Raw genomic sequence first — 27,762 nt, forward strand, 5'->3', positions numbered from 1 at the left:
AAATGTTTGTAACCAAACCGTTGTGGACGCCATTTACTTCCATAGTAATCTTTTTTCCTACTATGGAAGTAAATGGGGTCCACAAACGGTTTGGTTTCAAACATTCCTCAAAGTATTTTTTCTTTGTGTTCATCAGAACAAAAAAAAAATTATGCAGGTTTGTATGAGAGTGAGTGAATGATAAAAGAATTTTCAGTTTTGGATAAACTATCCCTTTAAAACACTAAACTCTCTGAGTAAGTAAATATAAAAAATAATCAAGGCCACATTTACAGTTCTATCAAGTTTGATGATTCATTTTAGCAAGCACACTATAAGAACTACAATAGATTTGGTTTAAACATCAGATTTAAAATCAGAAATAGGATTTTCTCTTTACGTTTGAGTGGGCACAAAGAGGAGCCATTTGGGACATCCAAATAAATTATAGTACTAAAAAAAAGTAAATTTTGACAAAAATTCGTTACATTTTTGTTTCATTTAGAGAGTGGTGGAAAATGTTCCCCATTAAAGTTTTCATGTGGAAACTAATGTTAAACTTGTGATTTCTAAGGCTATTTCCAAACAATGTAAGATTTGGGCTCAATAAAAATACAATAAAATCAAAATGCACAGGAAAAAAAGAGAAAAGCAAGAGAATAAATACAATTTTTATTTAATAATAAAATATAAAAACAAACACAAACATGGAAAACATTCATAACTCAAATATATATTGCAACATAATAAAATAAAAGAAACAAAGAGTGAAATAAATTTAAATAGGAAGGGAAGCATAGTCTATTAAATACGAATGAAACTTTTAAACTTTCATAAAGTAAAAATAAAAAAATATAATTTTTCTATTGTCACACCACAATAAGAGATGAAATTACAGTTATAATGGAAAGCACAATAGATATTTTAGGGAGCGCAAACAGGCGCGTGTATTAAACCTGACGCAGTGACGTGTACAGCCACTTCCGGTTCTGCAGGAAAAACACTCGTGAAGTTTGTGAACGGGGAACGAACACGAGATGGGCTGAACCGAACCACTTCAGCGATATTAAACCGAGTGAGTAGTAATATTAAGGTATTTTATAATAAATCAGTTTATGACGTTGAGCTTTTATGAACACGGAGTGGATTAAAGGTTAAACGCGGATCCTGCAGTGGATTAAAGGCAGGATTATACGGAGACGGGGCGAGGTTGGGCTTTTCCGCGGTGTTCCTTGACAGACGTTGGTATTAGTTCATCCATGACACACAACAATAATGCTACGAATTGAGTATTAGATCTGTATAAGCACTAGATTATTAGACATACTGTATCGTATAGATTCAGATTGCGAAAATCACAGTAATATTAGAGCTGTGATTGTTGCTCCACATTATTATTGAAAATATTGGAACATACGGCGACTTTCACCTGAATCGAGCCTATAGAGAGTCTTAGTATCTTGTGTTTTGATATTCATATAATGATTTGAATGATCAGTACGTCCAGAACTGTAGATTAACCCCTAAAACACCTGATGTTCACATGAAGAGCTGCTTATGTAAAGCCTTGTGAAAGTGACGATGTCTGGAGTCCGTATGGAAGTCAGATCATAGGAAGATAGGGTGGTAAAGAATAGATTTGGTCTGGTAACTAAAGGGTAACCCTAACTTAACCCCCAAAGGGTCTGATCCCTGAACATCACCATACCCTTGGTCAAGAGCACATACCCTAAATCTGCTCCATGGACACTGCTCTTGTAATACAGTAAGCAAGCAACTGCTAGAAAGTTATTGCATTAGACAGACGTTGTGTTAAAAATTGAAATCATAGTCTTTTACTCATGTCCATTAAATAAAATTATGTCCACCATCAAAATCCTTAACTCACTGCAAGGTTGATTTGTTTCAGCATTGTACTTTTGGCTTGCCCTTACCACAGAGAAACCACTGTACACCTGTCCTAAAATGTATTATAACATTGCGTAACAGAAGGTCATTGTGTTTGAATGTTGTGTGACAGAAGGTTCATGTTGTGTTTGAAGACATCTGTTTGTTTATGTGTTTGTAGACAGGCACGATGATGTAGGTTGGTTGAAAGATATTTAGCTTCAGTTTGCAGGCATGTTGTATTGCCTATGAAGTGTCATGTTATTTTGAAGATATTAAATGCTTTACATACTTTTCAATTAAGTTTGTGAATACACAACACTATCCTGTTGTGAAATGACTATTATTCAAGGTTTTTACCCACATTTAAACACCTTTACTCAATTATTTGGACTACGAAACTTTGGGAGATTATTTTTTAATGTCTGTTCTTTGATATTAGCTAAAACATTTTTTTTGATAATTTCATTGTTTTTCCACATTATCGGCTCATATCTTAAAATGGAACGTTGCGACTTCCGACTCATTTCGCCAGAGCGGGTCACATTTGTAGAAATGAAACTACCTATATATTAGGTATATTATTGTTTTAAAGGCGGAGTCCACGATGTTTGAAAAACGCTTTGGATAAGGAGACGGGCCGACTACCAAAACACACTTATAGCCAATCAAATCAAATCAAATGCCGGGTTGCGTATGTGTGGGGCGGGTCTATCAACAGAAGGTCCAGATTCTATTGGGGTAGGGGCGTGTTTGTTTAGGTGATTTCAAATATCAACATTTGCTTTCAAACATCATGGACTCCGCCTTTAATAGAGAATCAAATAAATAAGCACAACAAATATTTCTTCTTGCAAAGAGAAATGTAATATGCCTTTAAAAAGGTTTATGTCTGTTAAAATTAAAATAAAACACTTCAGTCTTTACTGTATGAATTAAATATACACGCATTCGTATGAAGTACAAGGGCTGGGCGATTTGTCCCCCTAAAAAAATCTGTGATTTCTTTATAAAAAAAACTCGATTTACGATTCGATTCGATTTTTTTCTCCCGGCCCACATCGCAAACTGTACATATATTTTAAAAATACATATTTATTATATTTAATTAAAACTCCACCCGACTTAATTCGAAGATAATTTTTTTTTGGAAGGAGCTGCTCTCTTTCACCGGCTGTTTTTGCCATGTTGTTTGTGTATGCATGCGCTGCCCTCGGGAGAGGGGAGGGGCAGAGGGCTGCGCCGCAGGGAGCGTGCTACGGAAACCCTGAAGGAAGATTTGCCGAATGCAAAATGTATGTACTGCACTATACTGCAGAGGGGGATAAAAATAAAAAAAATCTATTTTTTGAAAATATGAATCGATTTGACCTACCAACTCCATTTTAAAATCAAATCGATTTTTTTCCAGCCCTAAGTACAACAGTTCTTCACTGATGAGCAGAGAGTAATTTTATTGAGAGATGAATTAGGATACTGTAGCTTTAAGACGTGGAAGAGATAGTTCTCTTCACGTGCACTGATGACTGGCTGCTGTGTATGCGTGCGCGAGTGTCTGCAAACAAGAGCAGCTGTGAGGAAAATGGAAGTTTAAACCTTCAAAACTTTAAAACGAATGCAAATAATAAACTCGTCATGAGGATGCAATTGTCCGCGATAGATATGTGTTGTATACGCTGTTTGATAGGAATGTGAAGACGCATCGCGCTGAGGACCGGAGCGCGTCCTCATAGAAAATACGCATATCTCTGTTAAGGCAGTGAGAGAAATCCAAATGTGCACGTCACACATGAGCAACGGGTTACAAAATGTTTGCACTGTGTAAAATGGTCTCTAATTGCAGCCGCATCAGGAACGCTATAATGACAAAAGTAAACAGAAAGATCGGCATTAGCGAGTGCCGATCGCGTCACTTAATGCCGTTATCGGCCGATTACAATCGGCGGCCGATCGATCGGAGCATCCCTAGCGACTGCCAATGGTAGTCACGTCATCCTTCTCTCGTCAGTTAATGGAGTGGACGGTACTCATTTGTTTATGACGAGCAGATTTAGAAACGCCAGATTGAAAGAGATGGGCGACACACAGCGATAACGTAGCTGGCTGTCTGAATCTTTAGTTAGGGGGTTTTTACACCTGGTCACTTCATGCATTTTCTCTGATTGGAAAGCTATCTGATTGTAGAAAGACCAGGTGTAAATGCCCTCCGAAACAGATTTGAAACCGATCGCACATACCACTTCAGGAGGTGGTCTGGGACTAGCCTAGAAATCTAGACGCACCCTAGCGGCCGCAAAATATATTTGCTGCCAGGGTTTAGTCTAGGCACTCACAATACACTTAACAGCTCCAAAAACCAAAATTTGGTCAGGCCAATCACATCGTGTGTAGCGTCTGTGGGGCGGGCTTAACATGATGACGACAGAGCTGCCTGCGACGGTTCCTACTTGAAAACAAAGAATGGCTGCTGCTGCTGGCGAACAGCTTTCTTTTGAAGTGGCTTTGGCCGCGACTCTGGAGGACTTAGACTTATGTTTTTCTTTGAGAGAAGAGCAAATAACCCAACTGAAGTCCTTTTTAAGCAAGAAAGATGTGTTTGGAGTTTTGCCGACTGGTTACGGTAAAAGTTTGATATACCAATTAGCTCCACTGGTGGGGAAACGCAGGGGACTCATACGTCACCTTCTTCGTTGCTCTGATTGGTCATAGCGCTATCCTATTGCGTACAGAGGCATTTTGAGGGACAACCTTATATCCCGCCCCTTGCATTTAGCCGTTTGTGTGAAGAGTTGCCAGACCTTACATCTTGATGTAGGTCTGGCTAACCAGGCTAGTCTGGGACACCTTTCAGACGAAACTGGACAAGTGTAAATGCATCTGGTTGATGAAACCACATATGTCAGCACTAGGGCTGGGATAAACAATTATTTTTTAAACGATTAATCTAGCGATTATTTTTTCGATGCATCGATTAATCTAGCGATTATTTTTTCGATGCATCGATTAATCTAACGATTCATTTTATCAGTCCGATTCGACTTTGATTCGATTATCTCCCCATTAATTAACTAATAGCAATTTATACTAATAGCAAAAATGTTATTTACATATCTGATGTAAACATTTCAATATATGTTCATTGCTCTTAAAATTTCAAAATTAAAAATGACTATACAAGTGCAAAATAATGCATTCTTAGTCAGAGCATTCAATAAAGCGTTTGCAGCTCATACTGTGCAGTTTAGTAACAGTATAAAAATCTCAAGTTCAAAATACTTTATTTTACATGCATTTATGTGCAAAACCTTTTCAATGTGCCTTTTGATGGTCAGTGTAACATTTATAACTTGATTTGTTTAATCCACATTGTTTTCGTGCTGTTCTAGTCCATTTAATGACACATATAAACACAATTTTAGACTTAAGAAGCACATATATTATTAAATCTCTTTCTCTTAAGTTTGTTAAGATAGATTAGGACTCATTTACTGCTGGACAGAGAGTGAATGAAAGCACAGCCTTCTGGCAACAGTGACATATTTCATTGCTTTCTGTTACATTGCTCAAAGTCATGACGGTTTAAAATACACTTCACATTCATGATTTTATGGTAAAATGACACATTTTCGCGTCAATCCACGAGCATTTAAAACAAAAACAAAGCACTTTCACGTAATTGAGCATGAGCAGTGCAGCAGAACCGACGCAGAAACGATTGCAGCACTGTTGCTACAGAGCCGCGAGCTCGCGCTGCTCATGCGGCGGGGTGCATGCTTGTTAACGTGGGCGCTCAAAAAACACGCTCTGCACGTACTGCTCACACTTGCTGTGTGAAACCGGCTTGGACTGAAGCCACTCGCGTTGCTACTATTCTACGGCTCCGTGTTTTTGGGTCTGACGAATCGACGCGCATATTTTGCGTCGACGTCGTCGATTACGTCGACGCGTTGTCCCAGCCCTAGTCAGCACCTAACTCCTCCCAAACGTAACCACACCACCCAGAAGTTAGCCGGCAAAGACGCAAACAAACAAAGACGACACGCTTGTTGCTTTATGGAGTGACGACGGCGGGTAAAAAGCTTCCTAGAACTAATAAAAGAGTCCAATGATAAACTTGAATGACATTAACTCTTTCCCCGCCAGCTTTTTTAAAAAAGTTGCCAGCCAGCGGCAGCATTTTTCATGATTTTCACAAAAGTTTAATGCCTTCCAGAAAATGTTCTTTTTTTTAAAGTATAAACAAACAATATATCAAATAAAAGAACTGACCCTCTGCTTTCAAAAAACGTTTAATCCTACCTTCACCAGTTCTCTTTTTATCACCTCTCAAATATGGGTAGGTTTCTTCAAAAACACAAATTTTTGGGTAAAACTTTGAGAGAGAGTTTTGTAAATGCTTTTACCCGTCATGGACCTGTGCTTTAAATCACCGCGCCGTCACTCTCCTACTGCTCTGTACTGTGCGCTCCAGTTCATGCCAAGCAAGGAGACACGCGTCCCCTACCCAACATACAGTAATTGATGCCTTTTGTTAAGTTTTTTAAGGTGGGGTAATGATTAGTGTATTTGCATTTTGCGCAGGTGTAGTAGATCGGATTCGTATCCGTTTTGCCAAGACGCATTAATGTGACCAAATGTAAATGGAACAGTTTTAACAAATCAGATAGCATGAAGTGACCAGGTGTAAAAATGCCCTTATATTAAAGGGAGAGCATATTGTATATCAAGCACCTCCTATGTTTACTATACACATTTTACACGTGTTGGTATTTTTGTGTATGTTAAGGTTATAATGAATCAAAATAGTTATGTAGTTAACTAAAAGCTGAATAAAAGGCAGTGGTTTAAAACATACTAAAATTATAAATTTTTATGTAATGTGTACAATGGAAAATGCCTTATTTCATTAATAATCAATAGGAGTGTGACGAGATTTCGTGCGACGAGATCTCGCGAGATTAATTATGTCAGAGATTTCTCGTGGGGGTGAAATGCTGGCCGTTTCTCAAATAAAAGACTGCATCCTTCGGAGGTCGTATTTGTAGACTACATTTACGTCATAAAGACTTTTATTAGAGAATATTAACAATTATAAGTTTACTAATTATTTAGTTAATCGCAAATTGTTGTAATATGCCCATGACTTGCGAATGAAATGGTCAGTTAATTATCTGAAATAAACCTTGATGACATATGCAGTAGAGGTTGACCGATATGGCTTTTTCTCTGGCCGATGGCGATATTTAGAAATCAGGGCAGCCGATGGCCGATATGTTTGGCCGATTTTCTATATGTACATAATAATCAAAATGTTCTCATCATTAGCAGATATTTTAAATGTAAAAATGTCACTATTTAAGTCAAAGTTTTTAAAAAAATGATGACTGGTCTTTCTGAAGAGTTTTACAACCTCCTCTGCACCATGCATTTATCAGACACAGATATTACCTGACACTCTGCTGTCATCATCTTTGATCAGTTTTTTCTATGGCTTTTATTGCTTTGTAGAATAAAATCCTTATTTGGTAGACCTGATAAATTATTTATTCATCATAAAGTTAACATAGTAAATGTCTATGTTTTTTAGTTGAGACTGTTATTTAGGGCAAATCTTTCTAAACACATTTACATTCTCATTTCTGAGGCGCTATAAGTGACTGATTGTGCTGACAGTGACGTCTTGTGAGTTTAATGTTGGGACAGATCTGTTGTTTCAACCGTTCATTCAAACGAATCCGTTCAAAGGAGTCAGTTCGCGAATCTGAAGCGGTGTGTTCTAATCCAGGCTGAGCAGCGCAAAACTGTAAAAAAGTGTTACTGTAACAACACGAAAAACATTTCCTTTGTGGATATGATTTGGTCTTCCGACCTTTCGCCATCGAGTCAGTTTTGTTTTCAGTAATAAAAGCAGGGAGACAGTTTAAAGACAGAAAGCGTGTGCGCGCGGCTCTGCTCTCTCTGTCGCGCAAACAAAGATCATCATCACTCATTAATCGCATGAAATGAGCCTAATCTTTGCACGGACAGTGCACCGCGTGACATAAGCCCATCGCGCTGTTGTACTGGCTCCTTAATTCGCGTGATCCCACCATCATTTACTAAAGCCGTTTGTGAACAAGGCACGGCTGCACACACACGGGAGCGATCTGCTTGCAGCAAGAGGCAGCGTCACGAGTTCTACAACAATGCTTAGGTGCCCGCAGATGCGCCTGCCTATTAATCTGCCTAATTTTGCAGCAAAATCGGCCAAAGCCGATTTTTTTAAATATGCCAAAAATCGGTCAATTAATCGGCACGGCCGATAAATCGGTCGACCTCTAATATGCAGCCTGCATATGCGACCTCTGGAGGATGCAGCTTCTGTTTGAGCCTTTTACAGTGCATGCATTATATTCTGTCTTTTACTGCGTGTGCTTTTTGTTTGGGTTTCCAATATTGCTCGTTTGAGAACTCGTATGAAGTCTGAGACGCGTTGTTTTTGTCTGTCGATCAGTATAAGATGTGAAGTCTCAGCAGATTAAACCCTCACTCAAAGTTGACATGATTTAATGTCTGCATGTTCTTGCTCAAAAATGACAGTGACTGTATCATTTCTATTGTAAAGAAATGGACATACAGTTGTGTTCAAAATTATTCAACCCCAACTGAAATTGATTGTTTTGGCCGGTTTGACATTGATTTTGATCATTCAGTCATCCTGCTTACAATTACATCAAAGAGGCATGTGTAGGTAAGACAAATATAACATAACATTTATAATGAAATAACCACAAATGTCTTTTCTGTGCTCACATCATTATCAGTTTTATTCAACCCCCAAGTGACATTCAATTTTAGTACTTAGTACAACATCCTTTTACAGTTAAAACAGCTTTTAAACGTGAAGCATAGCTTGACACAAGTGTCTTGCAGCGATCTACGGGTAGGGCCCTATAAAATCCGTTTTATTTTTTCCCAAATTCCGTTTTATTTTTTCCCAAATTCCGTTTTCTCCGTTTTAATTTTTGCAAATTCCGTTTTATCCGTTTTAATTTTTGGCAATTATATTTTTTACCCTTTACTTTTATTTTAGTCATAAAAAGAGTGTGCCTTTTAATGTTAATGATTAAAATGTAAATGATTTGGGGGAAAACTGGATAACAGGATTACTTTTAATGACTAAAAGATGCATTTACACACGCACATACACACGCGCGCGCACGCGCACACACAACTCAATTCAATGCATTGTTTTTTTTAGTGTTGTTGCAGGAGGAGGCTACAACAAGGTGTCAACACAGTGGTGCCTTCAGAAGTGCCTTAAACACATCAATCCAGCGGAACGCGATCCATATTTTATACACAATCGCTTGAAATGCATATAACTTTACAAACATACACAGGATAGTGATCTGACTTAGGACAGCATGAGCATGCAGCTCTTTTCACGTGCGAGCGAAAGAGAGACAGAGAGCGGCGCCATGACGCAGATGATTATATTTTAAATGCGAGGGATAGTTAGTTTGCCTCAGCTCGCTTGAAATGCATAAAACTGAACAAACATACACAGGATAGTGATCTGACTTAGGACAGCATGAGCGCGCAGCTATTTGCACGTGCGAGCGAAAGAGAGACAGAGAGCGGCGCCATGATGTAGATGATTATATTTTAAATGCGAGGGATAGTTAGTTTGCCTCAGCTCGCTTGAAATGCATAAAACTGAACAAATACATGAGGATTTGTGTTCGCACTTCGGAAAGATGCGTGAGCGCGTGCACATGAGAGAGGTACAGTGAGACAGACATGGATGAGAGAGTGCATGTATCTTTGCGCTCACCGTGAACAGAGTGTTGACTAAACTTCCAAACTAACAGTTCTCCGGTCACATAAAAGTCATGTGAGACCTGCTCGGAACTAAGTGCTTAGCGTCGAATTTCTTCATTTTTTCGCTGACGAAATCAGAGTCGTGGAGAGCCGCTTCGCCATGGTTTCAGTGTTTTGGAGGAGGTCTGAAACGACGGGAGGGGGCGTGTCGCCCAGATTTACTTCCCCCGGTCTGCATTTCCCACAGACATACGTTCGTCTCCCACACAAAAACATAATTTTATTCAAAATATGTAAAATTCCGCGAAATTCCGCGTTTATACTAGATTCCGTGTTAATTAGCCAATTCCGCGATTCCGTCCGCGATTCCGTGATCGCGGAAATTATAGGGCCCTATACGGGTATCTTCGCCCATTCATCATGGGCAAAAGCCTCCAGTTCACTCACATTCTTATGCGGCTTTCACATAGGATGCGGTGTGCGCTGCGCTCGCCGCTGGGTTCGGCGCAGCCAAGCGATTTGTGCTCTGATGGCCAGACCAAAGTAGGCGGGGTTTTCAATAAATTACTACAGTGTTTATATTTGCGTTAAATAGTCGACGAGGAATACAGAGACTGATGTTGCTTGTCTCCATTTCACGTAACTTTAAGCATACCTACAACAAGCTGCTTGACTTAAAACACACCTGACATGCCAACTTGAATTGCTACGTGTTTCCATGAGACGGCTTTCCTTCCGATGTCTCTGTAGTAGGGGTGGAACGGTACACAGAAGTCCCGGTTCGGTTCGTACCTCGGTTCAGGCGCCACGGTTCGATTCACTTTCGGTACAATGGAGGGAAAAGCAAAACAAAAATTAAAGATTTTTTTTACTTAAGCTAATCTTAAAAACATAGGTGTCCTTATCAGTGTTATTTTCAGATGTCATGAATATGAACTGAAATGCATTTAACATACTATCTCGTATTTCAAAAATGTATACCACTTTAAGTAATCTTGTACTCATCTTTCATACAAATATGGGTTCAATTGTATTACAAGTGTTACCTAAATACATTTTAAAATTACATTTTGGCCTTATTCCATATTAATGTACTAAAGAACAAAAAAAGGCTCTTAGGATGAATAAATAGGTGTGTACGACTTCACGAGGCGCTGCAAGAAACGACAAGTGGATGACGTCAGAGTAACGCGAGAGCGATTTGAAATCAGCCTCCTCCGCAAGATTTCTCACGGTGCTCTGACGCTGATGGCGCTGCGTAAAGTTGAGCACGCTTAAAAAACTGAAAGCAGCTGAACTCGACAGAACTGCCCTGCGTATGCCTGTTGTATATAGCAGGACAATTTATCTCCTACTTCTCAGCGTGAGAAATACAAAGTGTGGCGTTTGAACTGATGCGTGTTTGTCAAGGTGAATGCATGAGACTTGAGAGCCCTGATTAGATGTATTTCCACTCACATACCTAACAATTGCTGAACAACGCCGATGAAAAGTCCTCGTCTTTTCCACCACTCTCTCGCCTGTACTATTGTAACTGACTGGAAAACTGAAGTTTTGCCAAACTTGCGATGGCTGGCTGTGGAACACCACTTGCCATCCTCGCTATCTCTGCTCACTAACTGACTGGATTGGCGTCGACGTGACAAAAAAATGCAGTGTGCCAGAATGTAGACGGGCTCTGATAGAGTGCATACATAGGCGGAGCTCTGATGCATCGGCGCCAATCAGAGCTTCAGAGCTAAAGCGGGGCAACAGATTAGCTGTCCATAAAGAACCCGCGTATCTAACAGTAGTTCCGCATTACATTAATTATTTTGCACGCAAGTTTTTTTATTTTCATAACGTGTATTCTCCGTTTAAATTCTTGCACCGAACCGTGACCCCCGTACCGATTCGGTTCAAAATGAATACATGTATTGTTCCACCCCTACTCTGTAGGAGCATAAACTTGTATAATAAAGCCCTTAGAATCCCGAGTATAAGCTTTCGTCCATTTTGCTTGTTTGGATGCCCCGTTTCTATTGGCCGCGCGGGTAATCGTCACAGAGCGCAGCGCAAAAGTTAAACTATGTCGCGCTTTGCTCGGTGCAACAAAAAACCGCCCTCGCGCGGCGCAAGCCATTGAAATGAATGGGTTTCATAGCGCAGCGCACACCGCATCCTATGTGAAAGCCGCATTAGGCTTGCACACTGCAACTGCTTTCTTTAAGTCCCACCAGAGGTTCTCAATCGGATTTAAGTCTGGTGACTGCGATGGCCACTTCAAAATGTTCCAGCCTTTTTTCTGCAACCATGCTCTAGTGGATTTGGAGGTATGCTTGGGATCATTGTCCTGTTGAAAGGTCCAACTTCTCCCAAGCCTCAGGTTTGTGACGGACTGCAACACATTGTCATCCAATATCTCCTGGTACTGAAGAGAATTCATGGTACCTTGCACACGCTGAAGTTTCCCTGTACCTGCAGAAGCAAAACAGCCCCAAAGCATGATTGACCCCCCACCATGCTTCACAGTAGGCAAGGTGTTCTTTTCTTCATAGGCCTTGTTTTTCCTCCTCCAAACATAGCGTTGATCCATGCACCCAAACAGTTCTAATTTTCCACAGAACACTATCCCAAAACTTCTGTGGTTTGTCCACATGACTTTTGGCATACTGCAGTTGACTCTTCTTATTCTTTGGAGACAGCAAGGGGGTGCGCCTGGGAGTTCTGGCATGGAGGCCTTCAGTACGCAGGGTGCGCCGTATTGTCTGAGCAGAAACTTCAGTACCCACATCTGACAAATCTTTTCTCAGTTCCTCAGCAGTCACACGGGGACTTTTTTCCACTCTACACTTCAGATAGCGCACAGCAGTCGCAGTTAGCATCTTTTTTCTGCCACGACCAGGAAGCGTTTCAACAGTGCCCTTTGCCTTGAATTTGCGAATGATGCTTCCTATGGTGTCTCTTGGTATGTTTAACATCTTTGCAATCTTCTTATAGCCATCGCCCTTCCTGTGAAGATTAATCACCTCTTCTCTTGTCTTCCTGGACCATTCTTTTGACTTCACCATGTTTGTAACCACACCAGTAAATGTTAAGAAGGAGTTAAGTATCACAGTCATTTTAAAGCTGCCTAATTGGTGCTTATTAGGCTTTATTGCTGTTCCCTAGCATACATAGGTGTTTTCAATACCTGATTGAAAACACTTCAATGAACCTCTGTTCTTCAGAGTGGTAGTTCTTTAAGGGGTTGAATAATTGTGTCAATGAAGAATTCACAAAAGAAACATTTACTACTATATTACAAAACCAATTGATGTCATTTTAGTTGCATATGGTTCTTTAAGAAGTCATTGTAGGATTTCATTCTGAATACAATTACAAATGTACACTTAATTCCCTAAAACCCTTAACAGCATTGGGGGTTGAATAATTTTGAACACAACTGTATATTAAATATTTAATTGGATTTAAACTTGAGCCCGACCGATAAAGGATTTTGAAGGCCGATACCGATACAAATGTTTGTTGGTTTTAAAATCTAATAATCCGATATATCGGCAGATAATTTTTTTTTCAGAAACGCGCAACAAAACATTAACAGATTTCCCTAACAGATTGCTGCTACAGCCACAACTATTACTTCTACCAGCATTATTATTATTATTATTATTATTATTGACAGTAATAATTACAAAAAATAATGATGACATTATTACTATCATCATCATTTATGTTATCATTAAACAAGATAAAGGTCACTCCTAAATGTTTGTGTGCTTGTGTAATAATTAGTCCCTATATTGCCTTATAAGCTACCTTATAATTACCGTATATACCCGAATATAAAACGACCCCCACCCCCATTTTTCCAAACGTATTTTCTGGGTTTTCACCAGAAAATGATTTTATTTTAATTTTTTATTCTCTCTCTCTCTCTCTCTCTCTCTCTCTCCCCCTCTTTCTCTTTCAGAAAGCTTTCAAAAAGGAGAACCATAATAACTTTGGTTTGCGTATGTGCATGTTTGCAGTTGCAGAAACTAGCTCTAGGGCAGGAGTGTGGTACGACCTCTCTGACAGCATTACCTGATTTACCGCAGTGAATGTGCGAGGTGCTTGTCTGTTCTGTCTGAATCTCTGCACAGATCGCAAAGGACTTTATTTTATAGTGATGTGAGTGAATTAGGTTGCATAAAGGACGCATTTTCTTTTGCACACTCAAACAAGGTGTCTAGATGAAGTGACGTTTTTTCTGCTTATCTGGGACTCCACTCTTTGTTGAACAGCAGATTTGTTTTCTAATCAGGGATTCAAACAAGGATATGTGCATGCAAAGCAGTTTGAGGTTTGTGTATCTGTGTGAGCCAGCTTGTGTATAAGGTACATTTAACAGCATACGCACAAATAGGCTCAACATGTAATCCTAACCTTGCATGCACACAAATATAAGAAGTCAGATCTATAACCATGTTGTGTGCTTATGTGATTTGACTAGTCAAGTACACGAGGAGCACAAAAAGAATCTTGTCTTGAACATGATCAGACCTGTCTTGACAACTATCTGTCCGATCTAAAATGAAATTCAAAGGAGAGAATATGATATCAGAACCCTACCCTGCTGTTACCTTCTTTTAACTAGCTCTGATAAGCGGCCTGTCTGCAGATTACAGATATGTGTGTCTGTGTGCATCTTGGTTTGCATATGATGGTAAAGGCCTGCATATAGATGTGGAGGGACAAGGCCACTCTAGAACCTATGAACATTCCACAACACAAGGCTGATTCTGTGCTCTGGAACCAAGGGCAGGGCCAAACACTGCTTCATGCTAATTGGTCGAATGACTCATGGTCATTGTTGCCTCTGTTTGGCGATGACACAGCAGGCCTTGTCTTCGTTCACAGGCTTTGTCTGTTTATGAGTTACATTCGTGCCATTAATGCCTCTGCACTCAGAATGGAGTGGGAGAATGGTGGTTTTATTCTCTGTCCTGTGTTTGTTGTCATTTTGGCCAAATGTGTTCCATATATGAAGAGTTTGGTTTCAAAACCAAATCCATTTTGACTAATTTCGGTAAAAAAAAGAAAGTGACAAGATGAAAAACAAATTCTGTTACAGACTTTCACATAGCATATTTAGGTTATAAAAACGTAAAAAATTAAAATCCATAATTTAACTTTCAAAGATTTAATACAAAAACTGATTATTTTTTTCCACAAAATGCAATAATAAGTTTTTTGCTATAGCTATAAGCTATAAATCTATTGAATCATTATATAAATGTTCATTCATCTTTGCCATGTCATATTCATTTAGTTGACTAGTGGTATACACTGATTAAAAAAACGACGTTGTCGCTGAACTTTTTTTACAGCGATCAGCTGTAAAAGGTGAGACTTTGTATAATATATTTAATCTGAAAAGTAACCTGGTCTGTCCTGTATGTCAGCGCGTTGTCAGTGTCTGCTCCACTCTGTATGTTTCACTGCGTGAGAACATATGTGGGACGTGTAATACAGTCACAGACTGTTAACAATTGTTTTTAATTAGTATTTAAACATTCTTTATGATAAAAATGTTTTTATAAATATTTTAATAACATGGTTTGGGCGGTTATAAAGTTCAATTGACCGTGTTCAACTATAACCGTCGGTCTCACGGTTATATAAAAACTGTCACACCCCTAATGCACATGCAAATATATTCATAGACAGTTGGATCATCACAATAAATTGTTAATAGATATTAAGCAGACAGTCAGACCTTTTTGGACACTTTAACCTCCTAAGACCTGAGCTTTGGTTTGTCTTTTTTTTCCAGATTTCTACAGGCTAAGAACAAATAAATATTAACCTTATATTTTTCTTTGAACATGAAGCAGTGTAATTGTCCACGTTTGTGTACAACAGGTTCCAGATACACATAATTAAGTATTATGGTGCAAACAACAAAACATGTGATGTCCACGAAGTATGTGGACACACCAGGACTTAGGAGGTTAAATGAATAGTCGATCCTTTTTCCATATTAAAGCTCCCGTTCTGTCTGTGATTTTGAAGCTTTGATTGTGTTTATAGTGGGCAATATAACATGTATTCATGTTTCACGTGTAAAAAACGCGGTATTTTTCACACAATTTACTTATTTTCACTGTCCTCAAAACAGGCTGATGTCTTCCTTGTTCTGTGAAGTCCCTCCTTCAGAAATCGAGTTCTGAAGGAGGGACTCCTTCAGAGTTCTGATTGTGTAGTTTGTTAAGTGTGCTGTGATTCGATAGCAGCTTAGCTTAGCAGAGCCGTTTGAGCCAAAGCTGGTGACTGACGTATTCCTGTGGGCGGAGTTTAGTCAACGAACTGTTTTACTGACGTCATTAAAGCAGGAAATAGAGGGCTGTAGTCCAAACCAGCCGTTCGTTGTAGGCTTTTAAAGAGGAATTCTATTGAAGAAAATATATCACCTGGCAGTGAACTTTGAGCTTTGTCATTTTACAGGTATTATTTATGCTATTATAGCAACATTACACACTAACTAGGGTTTAAAAAATGGTGTCAGGAAGAACGTGACCTTTAAACTATGTTATTACCTTAACTAAGAAGAGTTGATTCATACCTCTATCATCTTAAGGCGCACTCACATTATCCAAACCATGCCCCAGCGCGATTGTCACCCCTCCCTACTCCCCCAGGTGCACGCACTCACACTGTACTTTTTATCGATCCGAGTCCGGGCGCGCTTTCGTCATTAAGATGCGATTGTTTTGAAAAAAGCAGGAAGTAAAGCTCTCTCTTAACATTGGAACCCGCCGTAATGATAAGTCTGTGTTTTTTTTTCGGAGTCGTTTGGTGCGCGATTACAGACAGCCCTCTCACATGTCATCATATTGCTTAGTTGATCCGTCACGTGTGCAGCTCGGACATTCACGTAACCCTGCTGCTCGCATCAAAAGGTTTTTACGGAGGCAGATGAAGGTGAGTGGTCGCGCAACTGACGTCTTCACCTTATGAATCGCATTCAGGGGCGATTTGCCCTCACACCACAGCCTTCCGCACCTGAGCCCAAGTGAACCGCGCTCCGGCCCACCTCTGCAACCCGTCCGCGGCGCGATTAACCAATCCGCGCCCAGGCGTGGAACAGAGCGATCACACTAGTCAAACAAGCCAGGCTTTGGGGGTCGGGCGCGCCTGAGCGCGGTTTGGTTTGGATGGTGTGGGTGCGCCCTTAGTGCGTGCACTTCATCGCTGTGGCACGCGGCGGCACTTTGATAACATTTAGCTTAGCCCCATTCATTCAATGGTACCAAACTGAGATAAAGTTAGAAGTGACCAAACACATCAACGTTTTTCCTATTTAAGATGAGTAGTTATACGAGCAAATATGGTGGCACAAAATAAAATGTAGCACTTTTCTAAGCAGATTTAAAAGGGTAACTATATTGTATATTCTGAATGAATGGGGCTAAGCTAAATGCTATCAAAGTGTCGCCGCGCGCCACAGCACTTATGTGCACGCACTAAGATGATAGAGGTATGTATCAACTCTTCTTAGATAAGGTAATAACATAGTTTAAAATGGAAAAAAGATAGACTTGGGTGTATGTAGATAAAAACAGCTCATTCTAAAGTAATAAAAACAATACAGTTCATTATGTAAGGTCTTTAAACACCACTGATAATAGATATAGTTATGTACATTACATTGCATTTCTGTCAAGAGATCCTTCTAAACGTAGGGCCCTATAATTTCCACGATCACGGAATCGCGGACGGAATCGCGGAATTGGCTAATTAACACGGAATCTAGTATTAACGCGGAATTTTGCGGAATTTTACATATTTTGAATAAAGTTATGTTTTTGTGTGGGAGACGAACGTATGTCTGGGGGAAATGCAGACCGGGGGAAGTAAATCTGGGCGACACGCCCCCTCCCGTCGTTTCAGACCCCCTCCAAAACACTGAAACCATGGCGAAGCGGCTCTCCACAACTCTGCTTTCGTCAGCGAAAAAATTAAGAAATTCGACGCTAAGCACTTAGTTCCGAGCAGGTCTCACATGACTTTTATGTGACCGGAGAACTGTTATTTTGGAAGTTTTGTCAACACTCTGTTCACGGTGAGCGCAAAGATCCATGCACTCTCTCATCCACGTCTGTCTCACTGTACCTCTCACGTGCACGCGCTCACGCATCTGTCCGAAGTCCGAACACAAATCCTCGTGTATTTTTTCAGTTTTATGCATTTCAAGCGAGCTGAGGCAAACTAACTATCCCTCGCATTTAAAATATAATCATCTGCATCATGGCGCCGCTCTCTGTCTCTCTTTCGCTCGCATGTGCAAAGAGCTGCGTGCTCATGCTGTCCTAAGTCAGATCACTATCCTTTGTATGTTTGTAAAGTTATATGCATTTCAAGCGATTGTGTATAAAATATGGATCGCGTTCCGCTGGATTGATGTGTTTTAAGGCACTTCTGAAGGCACCACTGCTTTGACAACTTGTTGTAGCCTCCTGCAACAACACTAAACAATGCATTGAATTGAGTTGTGTGTGTGTGTGTGTGTGCGTGCGTGCGTGCGTGCGCGTGTGTAAATGCATCTTTTATAGTCATTAAGTAATCCTGTTATCCAGTTTTTCCCCCAAATCATTTACATTTTAATCATTAACATTAAAGGCACACTCTTTTTATGACTAAAATAAAAGTAAAGGGTAAAAAATATAATTGCCAAAAATTAAAACGGATAAAACGGAATTTGCAAAAATTAAAACGGAGAAAACGGAATTTGGGAAAAAATAAAACGGAATTTGGGAAAAAATAAAACGGATTTTATAGGGCCCTATAAACGTCCCACATTGCACCTTTAAAGGAATAGGTCTAGGGCTGTGATGGTTGTCAAAACCACCGCACAACCGCGGTGGTGAAGTGCAACCCATGGTGGTGTGCACGTCAAAAACAATGAAAAATATGAAGTAAAATTTAGCCCAGCCAGATGTCTTTAAGTTAATGTGAACTCAAACGGCAGGCAGACTCAGAGTTAGTGCCCCATTTGCAAGGGGAGGCAACTAATATCAGTGATGACCCGCTGGCTTAGGGGCGGAACAATGAGACAAGATATTGTTCATTTCTCAATCCGAAGGCTGGAGCCTCTGGAGGTCGCATTTGTAAGCTGCATACATCATCAAGTGTTTCGCCCCCATGTGGTCTCAGATGACAACATGTTTGTCCTGTGGCAGCTCTCGTAGCTTCTCGTTGCTTTTCAAAAGGTTTGCGTTTTCAAAGAGATTTGTTGCAATTTGCAATCTCACCCCTAGAAGGTAAAAAACCCACATTTCAATTTTGAAATGCTTGCACACTGCCGTCATATTTGCTGCATTTATAAAGTGTGTGCACCTTTTCACTCTTATGTTGGTTGCTATTTGATTGCATCATCACAAACTTTTTTTTTTCCGGACAAATAGTTTCAGTTGCCGAACATACAGTTTATCGCTAATGTATACGTGTCATATTGAGAAGTGGTTGGAGATAACAAGCTGTAATTTTTTTTAGCTGCGCTTGCCTGACACATTTCAGAACCTTTAGAAAAAAAACACTAACCCATGGGCCATGGCTATGTATACTGTGTTAGACTTGATGAGACTATTTCCAGTGCATTTATGTATTGCTGTTCTTGTGTTGCCATAATTGCTTCTATTGTTTACTTCATTTGTAAGTCACTTTGGACAAAAGCGTCTGCTAAATGACAAAATAATAAATTGTAAATGTAAAACACCAGAAAGCATTACAAACAATCAGTCTAGTAAGTTTCTTTATTTGTTCTCCATCCGCCCTAAATAAAATGTGATTTACAGCTTTGGCTGTTACTAATGCAGGGCAGTGCTGTGATTCAGATTCTGGGCAGATAGATGGACAAAGTTTCGACAAACATCAGAGAAAGAAAATGTTTGTCAGCTGAGAGAGCATGCACGTCAGAGAGAGAGCGAGAGAGAGAGAGAGAGAGCGAGAGAGAGCAAGAAAGAAGTCAACAAGGTTGAGGAGGATGTTTAAGACCAAACTACATCAGCTCATTTACTGTTAGTCTGACTAACCTCTGTCTCTCTCTCTCTCCTCCTCCTCTCGCTTGCTTGCTCTCTCTCCTCATTCTTTCTATCTTCTCTCTCTCTCTCTGTCTCTCTCTCTCTCTCTCTCTCTCTCTCACCCTCTGTTCTTTATATATTATCCTGTGGTCCTCTCTTTCAATCTCTGTCTCTCTCTGCAGCCGCTTCTGGTATCGGAGAGAGGGGTAATGTGTAGTGTGAAGAGAGTAGGACATGCCTTACGTGGACCGGCAGAACCGCATCTGCGGTTTCCTGGACATCGAGGATGTAGAGAACAGTGGCAAGTTCCTACGACGGTATTTCATCTTGGATACGCAGCAGGGTAGTCTGGTCTGGTACATGGACAACCCACAGGTACCAGCATAAGCTTCTACATTGGCTGATCATGTTATATTATACTCTTTAAAGGGCTCTGCATTGCATTGCATTGTATTGTCAGTTTGAATGCATTGCATTCTGGGTAATGAGATGTATATCTGTGTTCAGAGCTACTGTCTAGTGAAATTGATTTTGTTTTTTAGAACCTACCAGTAGGTGCCAAACCCGTGGGTTCACTGAGTCTTCCCTACATCTCCAAGGTAAGCACCTCTGTACACACAGAATAACTTTTCACATATTTTGCCATTTCTGCATTGCCCTTGTTAGGAACTGCAACCTCTAGTAAGGAAAAACTACAATAGGTAGTATGATGTTTTTTTTTTTTATTATTACCCTAGAGTACAATATAAATGTGGTGGTACATGAATAAGATTATCAGACTGCACTAAGGTGTATATCAACATAAGAGAACATAAGTTACTTTTTTGTAAGTGACCTACTGTAAATATTTAGTTGTTTGTGCAACATTGTTTTCACTTTATTTTTCATATTTTTAGGTCAGTGATGCCACTAAACAGAGGCCAAAGGCGGAGTATTGCTTTGGTAAGATTCTCTCACACATACACCACATACAGTGAAAATTGTAGAGATCGACCGATATATCTGTTTCCCGATATTTTCCCCGATATTTGCGAATTTTCCAATGATCGGATATCGGTTTTTGTAATCTTGTAAACGAGTTAAATAAGTTGATTTATTAAAAGAAATTTATGCAGCTTGTCCAAGAACAGAGACAAACTCAAAGAGTCAAGCTGATCCATAAAATACGGTCCCAATAACGACGTAGCTTTGCATGAATAAAACAGCCATGAAATAATGCTTGGTGGAATTAAAAACGTTAAATTAAATTTGTTTTTCTGTTATTTATGCTTATCATTAGCATCGTAAAATCACGTTCATATGCTGTTCCCTTACCGGGGTTGAAGGCTGAAGCACAGCCACCACATGTAGCTAACTTTCAACTAAGTTATATTAACATTTACCAGATAAACATTATTTTGCTAAAATATCTAAATAAATGTCTGTGGATATTAATTCATTATTTATTACCTCCGCAAGCGGTCACAGTTTGATACAGTTAATTCGTGAGTAAATACATAAACAGCGCTGTCAACAGCCATTTCATAAACTATAACAACAAAATATTAATTATTCTGACATCAAATAATGTTACCAGTTAAGAAATGTAATGATATAAGCCGTTTTGTTTGTTACTTTCTAGACAATGTAGTATTTCAGTCATTATTTGTAAAATCTCTTTGCTTACTACTTTGTTGGATTGCTGAAGGCTACAGGTTGCTGGTCAAGACAACGATATTATATCTCAAAAAAGGTACTTAATCCACCTGTTTTAATCTTTAAACTATGTACAGCATGCAGCCAACTCCGCTATACTGTTCTCTCTTCCGCTCCGTTACCTGGAAACCCTAGCGCGAACTTTGGATCAGTCCATTTCTGACGAAATGATGGGGGTGTTTGGAATGGTCCATGTATTGGGAATATAGTTTCTACATTATTCATTAAATTAATATTATTCTTCACTCTTTCAGACCCCTATATTTATGACTTTGTATGCAAAGAGGGAGTGATTGTGATGATGATGATTATTATTATAAGGGTTTGTTCAGTTCAGTCATGTTGTAGTAATTATTAGGCTTGTTGCGATAGTCGGTGAAACAGTGATTACTTGTGCTTCAGCCTCTCACCGGTTAGATCACTTGCCCACCGCGACACCGCCTTTCACCGTTGTTTTGATATTTTCTTGTAATTAAATCATTTAGTTTCGTTAGAAAGAGCAAACACTAACAACTGAATGTGTCTACTGCCTGATTTCAGCGGAGCTAAACGCGCGTCACAGAGCAGCAGGTGTCAGATTTAATTTATTTCTGTCAGTGTGCAAGGCGAGCTGACCGGCCAGACGACGGCAGAAGCCGCATGCTTACTCGTTTTTGTCATAATATACATATGATGTTTAATATATGTGAGATCGTTTTGTTGTTGTGTTTTTCATTAAGAATAATAATAAACTCATCATTCAAACAGTGCTTTACGGAGGAATAGCCGGTTGCTCTGCTTGGGACTGGCGGGTTTCTGTCAGAAGTACCTGCGCACATTGACTGAAGCACTTAAACCAGGTGTTGCACTCGCATTTGCACGCAAATTCATACGCAAATTTAACGCAGCGTACGCAAGCGCTGGATTTAAACAACAGTTGCATCTCATTCAAAAGTGAAAGTAAAATGCGCACGTCTGTATGTGCATTTATAAGCCCCTCCCACCCAGTGAAACCTATATAGCCGGGTTTGTCACGCGCTGATTAACCGGTGGGAAAATTCTGTCATAAGCATCCAAATATTTGTTATCGGTATCGGTTTTAAAAAATGAGTATCGGTCGATCTCTAGAAAATTGTTTACTGAATCACAGTACTCTTACTACAAAATGTTTCATTTTTGTGATGCCTTTTATATAAAGAAGGTCAATATATTAACCAGAACATCAAGGTTAAAAAACAGCTTCTATCCAGAAGTCGTGAAACATTTTAACACTGCCAATTCCAGAAATAACAAACTGAACTTGCTGTCCTAATTATATTGTATTTATATTTATTGATGTGTAGTTTAGTTATTTATTGTGAATGGTTTTAATCGGACCTCAGTAACTAATTTAGTTCCAGCTCATGTACCATGTTATATGTAATATGTTTAACATTAAATGTTTAGTCTGAAACAAATTCAAAGTATGATTCAACCTACGGCTGGGTGATATTGACCCAAATTCATATCTTGGTAATTTTGGGATGAATGGCAATATACAATATCTCAATGTTTTTTATTAAGTGGACTAAATGTTTACATGCAAGTTAAAGTCTCGTGAGATGTCAAAATCACCTTTAATTAAGCAACAGGGTTTCTCACTTGGCAGTTTGGGTGGCCCGCCTAAGCTGGGAAACCCTACTGCCTTAACTAGGTCGTCAAAAAAAAAATTGCTGCACAAAAGGCCGTCAAGTGCATGAGAATAGCGTGGACACGCTTTACACCGCGAGCGGGCACGCGCGCCACCCAGACAAATGAGAGAAAGACGTGGTCCGTCACTATCTGGAGGATAACTAGTAGCCAGTTGATAAAACATCTCGGAGAATAGCGCAGATGCGCGTCACACGGCCGAAATGGTCTGTCAACTGTCTGATAGCCAGTTGATAAAACGCTTGTCCGTGAGAACTGTAAGTGGACTTATGTTTTGGGGTTATTTAAGCCTGTTATTGTATTAGTCTATAGTTCTTGCAAATTTAAAGTAAGTTAGCTGGTGATTTTTGTTGTTTGAGCACCTGCTAGCTAGGTTGCATGTGCCTGTTGATTCGATATAATTGTTGAGCGCTTGCTCACGTTATTTACAGTTATGTGCATTTTTTACATGCTACAGTAGTTACACTCCTTTAAGATAATGTAATTAATAGTGGGAAATAATCCGTTTTTATAATCTTCGTTCTATCTATCATCGTTCGCCAGACGTTCTACCAAGGAGTTGTTGCGTGGTTAATTGTACCAACGGAGCCAGTGCTGGGTGTTGATGTTTAACATACCCGTAAATGCGGCTATTACATCACTAGCCTAACATAATAATTCATACATGTATCACAGTAACACTGCAAAATTAAAGACAAACAGATTTTTTTTAGTCAGCAGTTATATACAGAAAGCTTAAATACTTAAAGCGGAAGTCCAGCCTAAAACAACATTATGCTCCAACACTATATTTAATGACATACATGTACTTGATTGTGCTGCCATCAAATGTACTAGCTCCATTTTAAAAATAAAAGCTTTTAACTGCTACAGTAATGGTGATTTGACGCGTCATCAAATCACCGGAAGAAAAATGCACGACTACATAATTCTGAACGTTCTAAATGGGGGCGGGTCTTGAGGCGAGATGATTGACAGAAGATGATAACGTTCTTTGATTGACAGCTGCACAGGAGCTAACGTTAGCTTGCTTTGCTCGTGTTCATAATAACAACAACATGATAATAACTTTCTACGTAGTATGTTTACCATAGTTACACAAAACAAGCAACAACTAAGCCAAATGATGTTCAGATAGTTTTACAATTTTACATTACCTGAGTCCGCAGAAAAACTGGGCTGAAAAACAGTACTCAAAATCTTCCTGACGAAAGTGCTGGCTGCATATTCAAAATTTCGAGTGGTTTGTCAGCTGAGGGTCGCGTTGATGTCAACAATAAAACTCCCAGTGGCCTGAATTTGTTGTCCTTACATCCACATAGCCTACTGCACAGGTTCCTTCTAGTAATCTTTTATCAAGGGTTTTGGTGATTTCCCCTTCAGAGACGGTTAAAGCGGAGTTACTCTTTGGATGGGTTCGTCTGCCGGCTAACTTCAAGTTGACTTGAGTTGATTTGAGAGCAAGTTGAGCTGTAAAAGTTGTTATTAGGCTTGTTAAACTTCATGTGGCGTTGCAAGAGTCGACAGCCGGATGACGTCAAAGTACCGCGAGAGCGATTCGCGAAATCATATGGAGGAGTTTGCTTTTAAATCGCTCTCGCGGAACCTCGACGTCATCTGGCTGTCGGTTCCTGCGGCGCCGCATGTAGTCAAACAAACCTGAAGACTGCATCGAACAGTGGTTGGTGGGTGGAGCTAATGATTCAGTTTTGCGCAGTGCATTCTGGTTAATTGAGTCCATTAAAGACCGTTACGAAAATTCCGCTTCGACACACTATCAATCTTATAAGTAAAATCGTGAAAATTTTTTTTTTTTTTCTCATGTAAAATGCAAAATGGACATAAATTACCCGTGATAACAGGCTAAAATGTCTAGATTGGAATTCCCCTTTAAGGTTGTTGCAGTAGCGGACTAGCTCAACAATCGGGGTTTCTGCATCTAGGATGTGCGCGCACCCTGTAATGTTTGTAAATAGGAAACCCATGTATTAACCCTTTAGTTTCACTTCATCATGCAGCTATTTTCGTTAGAGGTATCTGTTAAAAACATTTTAATTTATTAATAATCTAGTATGTGTTCATTTTTTTTTTTGTTATAGTTTCTTCAAAATTAAGTTTTATTTGAGTGTTTTAAATAAAAATGTTTTCATTTTCATCATGACGCGTACGCCCTGCCCCATTGATTCTCACGCACACCCGTCCAACCCAATCACCTTAACTAACTAATTTTCTGCGGAAAACCCTGAGCAGCATAAAATGAAAATATAATTAAAAGACAGAATTTTCATCTCTTTTTGAAAATGTTCAGCTGCACAACATATGGGCTGGTTGGAAAGCTTATGTCCGACCTCAGTGTACATTTTTGGCAGAGCCTCTGTTAAAAAGGAGTGTCATGTCAGACCATACTGATATAGGACGGTATTTTCTCATCCTGTATCCCACTGGGAAAAATACACATATTACCAAAACTCAATATACCCGGCCAGCCTTAATTCAACCTCTGCGTGAATAATGTTTGTGAATAGTTAATATTTTTACTATGATTTGTTTTCTCTTAGAATATGTCTTAAAGGTTATATTTTTTATTTACAAAGATTTGTAGAAAGCTCTGAATATTGAGCACTGCTTTTGTGATTCTGAGTAGGGCTTGTAATATTGCGTGGTCCTCCACTAAACAGTAGGCCTATATCCTTTACTCTTCTGTTCTCACTAGAACGATTCAAGTATGTTCTCACGGGTTCTGTGGTGTTTTGCCTGTACCGTTACTGCACTACACATGGTAGACTTCTGCACAGCATAAGTGGAAACAGGAAATAGTGGTCTGTTCGCTTGATAGATGTGTGTGGTAGAAAGGTGCTGTGTGTGCACATGGACTTCTATAATCATAATGCAGGTGTGCTTCTTTACCACTTATTATGGAGCGTTAGACTCGTGCACAATTTTCCTAAGCCATCTGTTAGCTTAGTGTAAGAAGAACACCAGAATTTTATTTGATATACATTTTCATATACAGTGAAAATGTATGTACTTAGAAATCATAGAGGGGTTTGAAGTTGTCATTGTAGGTGCACGTCCACTGTGAGAGACACAATCCAAAAAAATCCAGAAATCACAATGTATGATTCTTCAAAACTATCTATTTGTATGATACAGCTGCAAATAAGTACTTGAACACCTGTCTATTAGCTAGAATTCTGACCATCAAAGACCTGTTAGTCTGCCTTTAAAATGTCCACCTCTACTCCATTTATTTTCCTAAATTAGATGCACCTGTTTGAGGTCGTTGGCTGCATAAAGACACCTGTCCACCCCATAGTAAGAATCCAACTACTAACATGGCCAAGACCAAAGAGCTGTGATTTCTTGATTTTTTTTAGATTATGTCTCTCACAGTGGACATGCACCTACGATGACAATTTCAGACCCCTCCATGATTTCTAAGTGGGAGAACTTGCAAAATAGCAGGGTGTTCAAATACTTACTTTCCTCACTGTACATACATACATATACATGATTGGTCCATTGTTGGTGAACATTGTTCAGCTTTAAATGCAGCAAAGACGACACTTGTCAAGTTGTGGAGGCTAGAAGAGAGGGATTTCTTGTCGTGTCTGGTGACTTGACTCGTGTTTCAGCCTCATGAATATTTTCAAAGAGAAAGTGTTATGCATGCAAACACTCAGAAATACACATTAGGTTTAATCCATAGAAGGATACACAATGAGATAACTAGACACGAGTGTGACCTCTTGGTACAAGGCTGAACATTTCAGCGCAGCATAACACACAAAGGCATTTATTGTGCGGCAGTGAATTCTAGCATTCACCTCTTCATCCCACCAAACATTCAGTGAATTAACAGACATCTCCACTCTATTTTCCTGTAGCTTCTTACTTTAAATCTGATTCTCACAGCCTAAATTACTTTGTGAACTGACACTGTGATAATCAATATATGGTAATCTTTATGGTGTAGCTCATTTGGTAGAGCATTGTGTTAGCAGCGCAAAGGTTGTGGGTTTAATTCCCAAGAAACATACTGATACTTTGTGTACTTTGAATGCAATTTAAGCTGCTTTGGTTAAAAGTGTCTGCCAAATGCATAAATCCAAATGCAAGTCTGCTGCACTGTAAAAAATAAAAAGTTGACTTAGCTTAAATTTTCAAGGCAACTTGCTGCACAGCTTTTTTGAGTTTACTCAACTCTTGGATAATGTAGTTCACCTAACTCAATTTACTGAGTAATGTCAACTTACACCAAAAAGTTGAACCAACTTAAACTGATTAGGTAATAAGCAAATTTCTATGTTTACTCAACTAGTGACTAAGTTGGGTAAAGAGTAATTAGTATATCCAAATTTATATCCAAATTTAATATACATGTTTTGGACTGTACACGGAGACCTTTTTGCTGTGAGGCAACAATGATGCGCGCTAACTCATTGTGCTGCCCTCTACACTGAACACACACTTCTCAATCATGGTAACAATGAACAAACATAATTCTTTAAAAATGACTCTAAATACAACATATAACTAACATTAACAACATAACAACATAATTAAATCCAGCAAACATTAAAACAGTCATCTTTTTTAGTAAATATTAACCAAAGAAGTGAACATGCCGCAATGCATGCTGGGAACCATTCCGACCATTGTTTTTTTTTTAATTGCTTGTTCAGAT

At 39.3% G+C, this 27,762-nt stretch overlaps 1 protein-coding gene across 6 annotated transcripts in view; it reads left to right on the top strand.

Moving 5' to 3' along the window:
• Nucleotides 1-912: 912 nt before the first annotated feature.
• Nucleotides 913-27,762, top strand: part of plekha1a (pleckstrin homology domain containing, family A (phosphoinositide binding specific) member 1a) — a 42,537-nt gene continuing 15,687 nt past the window's right edge. For 5 of the 6 annotated variants that reach the window (XR_008635659.2, XM_055171472.2, XM_073869380.1 and 2 more), the window contains exons 1-4: nucleotides 913-1,054; nucleotides 19,895-20,087; nucleotides 20,255-20,311; nucleotides 20,609-20,654. Coding sequence is in view for 5 of the 6 variants with exons in the window: in XM_055171472.2 (XP_055027447.1) it covers nucleotides 19,947-20,087; nucleotides 20,255-20,311; nucleotides 20,609-20,654 (244 nt within the window). In the remaining variant the exon portion in view is untranslated. Of the gene's footprint in view, nucleotides 1,055-19,508; nucleotides 19,666-19,894; nucleotides 20,088-20,254; nucleotides 20,312-20,608; nucleotides 20,655-27,762 lie in introns of all 6 variants that reach the window. The other variant, XM_055171471.2, reaches the window with a different exon arrangement.

Source organism: Misgurnus anguillicaudatus, chromosome 7 (assembly GCF_027580225.2).
Source record: "Misgurnus anguillicaudatus chromosome 7, ASM2758022v2, whole genome shotgun sequence".
In the NCBI taxonomy this organism is placed as follows: domain Eukaryota; kingdom Metazoa; phylum Chordata; class Actinopteri; order Cypriniformes; family Cobitidae; genus Misgurnus; species Misgurnus anguillicaudatus.